General features: G+C 44.4%; 1 protein-coding gene across 1 annotated transcript; it reads right to left on the reverse strand.

Moving 5' to 3' along the window:
- Positions 1–1,229: 1,229 nt before the first annotated feature.
- Positions 1,230–8,321, reverse strand: LOC117555808. Its single transcript, XM_034230784.1, has 2 exons — positions 7,816–8,321; positions 1,230–4,155 (listed from the first exon to the last, which is right to left on the reverse strand). The coding sequence occupies exons 1-2, from the start codon at positions 7,977–7,979 to the stop codon at positions 2,667–2,669; spliced, it is 1,653 nt and encodes a 550-aa protein (XP_034086675.1). The 5' UTR covers positions 7,980–8,321; the 3' UTR covers positions 1,230–2,666.
- Between the last annotated feature and the right edge of the window lie 349 nt (positions 8,322–8,670).

The following is an 8,670-nucleotide window of genomic DNA, read 5'->3' on the forward strand; positions in this document are numbered from 1 at the left end:
AGGTCTGATGAGCCTCTCCCAAACTCCACCATGGTGGGCTCCATATGGCGGATTAAAAGTCCATTTACTCCGTCCCCGAGTAATGCATTTTGAATCTTGTGTTGATTCAGGTCTTTAAGAGCAGCTCTTAGCTCTTTCTGTGCTCCCACAAAGTTTGTGCCGTTGTCGGTCCTGATGCTTGTCACCTGCCCTCTGCGACATATGAATCTGCACAAAGCATTGATGCAGGAGTCAGTGTCCAATGAGCTCGAAACTTCCAGATGTATGGCACGACTCACAAGGCAGGTGAAGATCACTCCCCAACGTTTTACATTTGCTCTGCCTCGTTTAACCTCCAGGGGTCCAAAGAAGTTGATACCAACATGAGTAAAGGGTGGTAGATCTGGAGACACCCGATCCTCTGGGAGGTCAGCCATTTTCTGCTCTCCAACTGTGGCTAGCATTCTTCGGCAGAAAACACAGGCTCTGATTATCTTTCTGGCTGCCGAGTTCGCACGAGGCAACCAGAATCTTTGATTTAGTCTTGAGAGCATGTGGCTTCTCCCCGAGTGTCCAATCTGCTGATGGATGTGGCCCAGGATCACATTGGATACAGTAGAGTCTCTGGGCAGGATAATGGGGTTCTTCAGATCCATTGGCATTGCTGATTTGCTTATTCCTGCTCCCACTCTTAGCATGCCTTCAACTAAGATTGGGTGCAGCTTCCTGATAGAGCTGCTTGCTCTTACTTGCCTTCCCTTCTCCAAAAGTGCAAGTTCCTGAGAGAAGTGACGTCTTTGCTCGGAGTGAATTATTGACCTTTCAGCTTCTCTAATGTCCTCCACAGACAGATGTTGTGATCCAAATGTCAACTTTAGCTTGTTCATTTTGTCCTTTAAGGATTTCAAAAGAGTCCAATCTGGGGCAAGGTCAGCCTTTGCAGATTTCCTTCTTTGATTTAGCAGAAGAAGAATTCCCCTTAATTTAAGTATCCAAGCAACCCCTCTCTGCAGTCTGCTCCATGATGAGTAATACTCAAACAGTTTGCTGGTTGGGTTGGTTTCGTGGACACTCAAACTGTTAACTGCTATGTCCTTTCTAACCTCTGGGTCCTCTGATGGAATAAGGCCCAGGTTCTTAGGTGTTTTTGGCCAATATTCCTTTTCCTTTTCCAGATACTTAGGTCCTGTTATCCACCTTGATGTCTTTAGAAAGTCTTCTACATGCAGCCCACGGGATACGTCGTCGGCAGGGTTGTCTATGGAGCTCACATGCCTCCACTGCTTCTCCTGAGACAGGTCCTTGATCACTGAAACTCTGTTTGCCACAAATGTGTGATATCGTTTAGTCTGGTTGCTGATGTATCCGAGGACAGAGGTGCTATCTGTCCAGAAGGTTGAGTCGTTGAGGTCCACTTTAAGCTCCCTTTTCAACATCCTGTCCACCTTTACTGCAAGTGTTGCTGCAGTAAGCTCCAATCTGGGAATAGTGATCTGTTTGAGTGGAGTCACTCTGGATTTTCCCAAAATAAATGAAACATGGACCCTTCCCATACTGTTTGTAAAGCGAAGATAGCTGGTGGTGCCGTAACCTTTTTCGCTTGCGTCACAGAAGTGATGAAGTTCTGCATCCCTCTTAAACCTCTTTAGGAGATTTAGAGTACGTTGTTTTACCATTTCGTAGTTGTCAGGCATAACTATGTCCTTTTTTCAAAAAGGCAAGGGTAGGTGATAATGTCCATCCTTGAGTTCTACTGAGCTTGATGCTATCTCCATGAACCTTTTGTCTTCACCTGACATTTCCTTCTTCTCTTCATAATCTTTTTCCGAGAAGTCCTGATTGTATTGTGTGATGAGATCATTCAGGTTGGCTACTGATATTCTGTTGACCATTGTGACCACAGGTCCGGATTCCACAGCAGTACAAGCGTTAAGTGGTCCATTTACCACCCATCCAAACACTGTCCTGACTGCATATGCCCATTTCCTTGACTTCTTATTATGTCCCAAGGTTCCATTGCCTTGGGAACATCAACTCCTATTAGAAGCTCTATGTCAGCATCAATTTCTTTCAGCTGTATGTCACTTAGATAAGGCCATCTTTCCAGATCCTTTTGGATAGGTACATTTTCTTTTGAGACAGGAATCTTACTCTGTGTGTACACCTGAGGTAGGTCAATGTAAGTACTGCCATCTAAATGTCCTATCTCCAATCCTTTGAGTTCGTAACTCTTTACAAGTCGTTCCTGACCCATTGTTCGTAGAACGACTGTCGTTTTTCGTGCTTTGGGATTCAGCTGTCTCATTAGATTCTCTGTGCAGAATGACGCTGAACTGCCGGGATCAAGAAAAGCATAGGTTGAGATAAACTATCTCCTTTGTGAACCTTGACTCGAACAGGCACTATGGCTAGGGCACAATCCCTACCGGCCCCAGTAGCTTCACCAGCCGAGACAAGTACACTGTTGACCCAAGCTCCTTTTGTTTCAGTAGGGGGAGGCTTTTGTAGAAGTGGACTGTCAATGTGAAGTATTGTTGGGTGGCTCTTTTGACACTTTTGACATGTCAGCCCTTTCCTACAGTTCCTGCTCATATGACCCCTCATCAAACATCCAAAACAATAACCATTAATCTTCAAAAAGTCAACCTTTTCCTTGTGTGGATGATGTTTGAACTGATGGCAATCAGTCAGCACGTGCTTGCCTTTACAAAAGTAGCAAGAAGAGGCAGGACTGCCCCCTTGTGGCTGTTTGAAGGTGCCACGCTGCTCTCCTGATCACATGCTGCTGCGATGATGGTGGTGAAGCTGCTGCCTCTACTTTTAGGTGTTCTGTGGCTCATGGGTTGGCTCCTAGTGGCCATCCTTGGGCTAGAGATGTGGCGATCCTGTATATCCCCAAATAATGGGTCCAGGAGTATTTTAGCTTGTTTTTCCATAAGCTCCACAAGGTCACGAAATCTAGCTCTCTCCTTTGTTCTCTGTAATATCTCATAAGCCACTGTCCGCCATTTTTCTCGCAGTTTGTAAGGGAGTTTAGATATTATTGATCTTAGATTGGAAGGAATATCTAGTTCATCCATGTACTTTAAATCTTGCATAGCATTGCAGCATCCTCTTAAATACATTGCATATGCCTGAAGCGCTTTGCCATCATCCGGTCTAATTGATGTCCAGTTCATTGCCTTTTCCAAATAAGCGCTGGTTACTTTGATCTCGTCCCCAAAGTGCTCCTTTAATAGCTTTTTGGCTTCTGTGTAACCTCTTTGGGTATCCATATGCAGGCAGCTGCGAACGAGATCTTTGGGCTGGCCGGAAGTGTACTGGTCGAGAAAGTAGAGCCTGTCATGACTGCTAGCTGTTTTATCCTCAATAAGGTGTTCGAAAGCTCGCATAAAGGACTGATATTCAAGTGGATCACCATCAAACACTTTTATCTCCATTGTTGGTAACAAGGTAAGTTTCTGCTGCATAATGATGAGGTCAGCAATATCTCTCTGTCTCTGTATAACAGTGTCCAGGTTATCATGGGTTTCATTGCGTTGGGTGGAGCTATGCATTGTGGGCGTTTTGAAAGGTCTAAACTGTATTGTGGGTTGCTGAGGGCTGCGAAGATTAATGACAGTCCTCTGAAGTGGTGTTTTAGGCACTGCACCCAATGGCATGAACTCCATGGCTGAGATTTCAGGATCCAAAGTGTCTGTGCTTTTTTCTTTGCTTTCCTCCAGATAAGCATTCATTCCATCTTGAATTTGATCCTCCATTTTTTCCTCCACGTCAATGCTTTGCAGAACCTTTATTTTAGCAGCAGATGCTGCAATTTCTGTGTCCAGTTCCATTTGTTCCAGTTGTAATAGCAGTGCATGTTTGCCCTTTAATCCAGCTGCTCTGGCTAGCAGGGCAGCCTTTTCAGCAGACGCTCTTCTACATGCTGAGGAGACTGAAGAGGTTTTTGAGCTCCTTGACTTGTGTGAAACATTAGAGATGCTGTCATGGGGATGAATCTTTGATTGTGCAATTTTTTCTCTTTTCCATACATCCACATCTTTCATACAATATTCAAAATGTGTCATTTTTGGCTCAAACCAGTCCACATGATCCTCCTCTCTCTCTTCCTCTGATAAAAGCTGCTGTACGGATCCATGAACACTGCACAAGTCATTTATATTTAGTTTGAACCAGTGCTGGAATTGGGCCGGTACTCACCGGTACGCAGTACCGGCACTTCTGGTTCTGACCCATGGAGTACCGGCACTTCTTGCTCAGTACCGGCATGCTGGCGGTACTCCGGTACTCATGCACCGTGCCAGTACTCAACACTCTCCCGCCGTTCTTATTATACATCCATATATATATATACAGCCGCCCGGTACTCAGTAGATGCGTCATGAGGTGCCGAACGGACATTCTCATCGCTCTAACCGCTGGAGTTTCACAGCGGCTGTCAGCTGTTTACTCCTGTCATTCAAACAGAACGTGCTGGAGAGGGGGCAGGGCTTATCTTCTCCATGTAAATACTGTGGTGGAAACGACTATGTCAATATTAACCTATTTGACCGTGATTTAATAGTAATACACGTTTCAAAATAATAATAATAATAATGCCGAAGTAACAACATACTGAAAACTGTTAGTAAAACCATGTTTTAATGCTTTACAATTTACATACCTAGATGCACGTGTGTTGTGTTTATGCAGTGCAACTCCCACCCAGTGGGTGGCTATGTAGAGTGATAGAACAGAGCAGGCACGCCCCCGAGAGAAGGAAAGCAAGTCACGTCACAAATTAGCATTTATAAAATGTTAGCGTGGATTAATAAAAGTGCAAAAAGACAGCGGTTGTCGCCGGAAGAAACTTCAAATACAGAGAATGCTGTGCCTGTGTTGGAAATTGTGTCTGATGGGGAGCTTTCTTTGGTTGATCCTCCTGCTCCAAGTTCTAGTGCATTAGCATTAGCACTAGCTCCGCCGCCTCCTCCAGAGCCTCTAACGTTAGCTGCTGCTGGCGCAACTGCCACCACCAACAGCGGGCAAAGCGATGCACCTGACTGCTGGACAACGGACCAGGTGCAATATTTTTGCAAGACCAATGCATGGCTCCTTCTTAAAGATAAGAAGCTAGGATGTCGGATATGCAGAGATGTCAAATCTTTGGGAATACACAATGGACAAGGACTGAAACTGTCAACTGAATGGGGTGAGTGTGCAGTGTCTCATTTCGGTGTTGACAAGGGCAAACAACAAGCTAGCCTGAGAAAAAAAATCAAAGAACATAAAGAATCACAAGCCCATGTAAAAGCTGCTGACATCCTTACATCTGCTTCATGTGAAACTATTCAACATCAAGTGCAGTCTATGCATAAATCTGAATTAGACACCACTATCAGAGTTTTTCGAACGGCATATACAATTGGCAAACATAGCCGGCCATTCACAGACATGCCAATTGATTTGAATGTACAGAAACTGAATGGGCTGAACGTGGGCAGGGTTTTGCACTCCAATAAAACCTGTGGCGAAATCATCGACCACATAGCTCATGAGCTGAAGAAAAAAATGGCAAAAGACATTACAGAAAACCAAAGAAAACTCTGTGTTTTGGTCGATGAATCTACCACTATTAGTGGTAAAACGGTGCTTGTTGTGTGTCTACGCTCAGCATTAGCTGATGCTGAGCCCGAAACGTTTTTTTGGGAGCTGATCGAGTTGGATGGAACAACGGCTGATGACATCACAAAGGCGTTAAAGGAGTGTCTTGGAAGAGATTTTAACGAGGACTTTTTAGGTCAGTGTTTCGTTTCTTTTGCATGTGATGGAGCTTCAGTCATGCTAGGGAAGAGAACAGGCGTTGCTACCCAGTTGTGCTCCAATCATCGTCTAGAGCTGGCAGTTGGGGATGTGGTCAAGGAGGTCTCAGGGCTCAATCATTTCCAGATCTTTTTTGACAAACTCTATTCCTTGTTCCATGCCTCCCCCAAAAATCAGAGGCAGTTAGCGCAGTGTGCGCAAGCAGTTGGACAGCGTCTACTGGTGATAGGGCGTGTTTTGTCCATCCGCTGGGTGGCTTCAAGTGAAAGGAGCGTCAGAGCAGTCTGGGAAAACTACCGAGTGCTTCATGATCACTTCACAAATGCTGCAAACGACACGAGCAGGGATTCCAGAGACAGAGCAAAGTACAAGGGCCTGGATGATGTGCTCACATCTGCAACGTTTGTCAGCAATCTGGGACTGATGTACGATGCGCTCACAGAGCTCAGCGACCTCTCTCGGCAACTCCAAAAAAGAGAGATGACACTGCCTACAGCAGATAGGCTCTTAACTCGAGAAATACGAGTTTTTGAATCCATGGTCACCATGCCTGGCCCACACATGACTACAGTTCATACAGCTCTAGCTGAGAAGTCCTTCAAGGGTGTTGCCCTGCGTGAGAATGGCAGGCTTGTACAGATTCATGCAGGTCAGTTTTTCCGCAGTATGGTAGAGAATCTGAGACACAGAATGACTTCCACAACCTCCTCTCATGTCAGCACAAGAGAAATCCCATTACATGGCCGGGAGGCCCGGGACAATCAGCTAATCCAGGACATGAAAGTTATCCATCCTGGAAGTTGGCCTGAAGAGGAGTTAGACGTACAGTATGGGGACATAGAGGTGCTACGTTTGTGCGAAGTGCTGAAAGTGGACAGAAGAGAGACTGTTCAGGGCTTTCGCGAATACAAGGAAACCAGGGCATCCCGTATACCTGCTGCCATGGAGCCTCTACTGAAAGCAGTCCGAACCATCGCTGTCTCCACTAGTGAGTGTGAGCGGGCATTCAGCTGCATGAACGATATCCTTACTGCAAAAAGGAATGCTCTCTCTGTCAGCCGACTGTCCAGCCTGGTTTTCATTAAATGTAATGGACCATCACTAGGACAGTTCAATCCGGAACAGTATGTGAGGTCCTGGCTGGTAAAGGGAAGGAGAAGTGCTGATGAAAGAGCCTGTCCAGCTCCAGCCCCTGATACTGATGTCCTCAAGGCCTTCTGGAGCCTTTTCTAACAATGTGAAGTATATTGCAAAGCAGCTCACCCAGTGAGAAGACTTTTGGCATAATGTGCCGATTTGTACAGATCCTGGAGATAGAAGGACTTCAGACCAACCAGGGAGTTATCTGATCAGCTTGGTGTTCAATGTAACTCTTTACCATGGCTCAGACTTTGTTACTTGCAGTTACAGTTTCTCATTTTAGATTGTGCAAATTTTGCATTTGTTTTTACATGTTCTTTGTTCATGCTCTTTATCATTTTTCTGAGTTGGAAAGTTAGATTGCATCATAGTTTACTTTATACATATTTGTATTCTTCAGTGGTGAAGTATATTGCAAAGCAGCTCAGCCATGTGAGAAGACTTTTGGCACTTTTTCGTTTTTCGTTTTCTGAGTTGGAAAGTTAGATTGCATTCAAAATGTACAGAAATACTTAATTTTGTTAAAGCTTTTTATAAAAAATGCTTCTGACCAGAGCTTTGTTTCCTTGTCATTAATGTTGAACACCACCAGAGGGGCTCTCACCTGAAAGGTCTCTGCTTCATGTGTCTTCAGCAGAAGATCTAGACTTTGATTGCTATATTTTCAGTTAATATTGACCTTACTGAGCTTTAGCCATATCCGCTGCTTATCATAAAAAATGTTAAGTACAGTGAACCTTTCTAAAATATACAGTATAAAGAGACAAACCCACCAGCATTATAGTAGCCAAATTCTTGTTTGTGGGCTGTATATATAAAATTGACTTGAAAAAGTTGCTGATTTTAGAGTACTGGCACCTTTTTCATTCCAATTCAAGCACTGGTTTGAACATTTCCAAAGCTTCATTCACATGTTCCACATTCCCATCCTCCACAAGCAAGGCCTTCATTTCGTTCATTTTCCTTGTGCATGCTCCTAATTTCCCACTGTGGGAGGCTTTGAGTGATTTTAACAATGTTTCTGCGTCAGCAGAAGTCCTGGGATCGTCCGACATTATTTATTTGTTTGTTTTTTAGGCCGTGCGTGAAAGACGTTGCGCTCCTTTAATGAGTCTCACAGAGCACGCCTACTGGCTTCCTTTGTTGCACAAACAAATTCAATCACAGTCTTTTCACAGACGATCCACAGGTATTTACAATCCTCCTCCAATGTGTGCATCGCCGTTATGATTTCCTTTTAGACTTTAACACGTCCGACATTCCAATCAATGCGTACACGGATTTATTCCATTTATTTACTCACGGCCGGCCCAGTCTGTCCGCTCCGGTGTGTCCCTCTTTTCCGGGGATCCAAACGGTGTGTGTATCTTCCTTACGGAGTTTTTCGACTTGATGTAATGGCATCCAAGGTTTCCTTTTGCCACTATAGAGCGGGGTTGACGACACGCAATCCAAAGCAATAAGCAGCCGAAGGTTTTCAGTCAAATGTTTTTATTTATTAACAAAAAGTATTGACTTAAATAGTCTCAAAATAACAAATCTAAATCAATATTTCGGCGGTATGCTTTCCTATATAAACTATACTTTGCAGTCCAATTTGCAACACTAATCTCTGTTTACAATTTGCGGTCGAAAAACTGTTCCGCTCCCCGTCTCATCAGGTCTCCGAGCACGCCGGCTGTCCTCAATTACCTCACACACCGGAAGGTACAAGGAAACAGATCATATTTACGATATAAAATTAAC

This window comes from Gymnodraco acuticeps, unplaced genomic scaffold (genome assembly GCF_902827175.1).
Source record: "Gymnodraco acuticeps unplaced genomic scaffold, fGymAcu1.1, whole genome shotgun sequence".
Lineage (NCBI taxonomy): Eukaryota > Metazoa > Chordata > Actinopteri > Perciformes > Bathydraconidae > Gymnodraco > Gymnodraco acuticeps.

Excerpts from the sequence above, each read along its gene's own strand:
- LOC117555808 (XM_034230784.1), bottom strand. The coding sequence starts at position 7,979 with ATGTCGGACGATCCCAGGACTTCTGCTGACGCAGAAACATTGTTAAAA. Across the intron at positions 4,156-7,815 it reads GTGAATGAAGCTTTGGAAAT|GTTCAAACTAAATATAAATG; the intron begins GTTCAAACCAGT and ends ATTCCAGCACTG.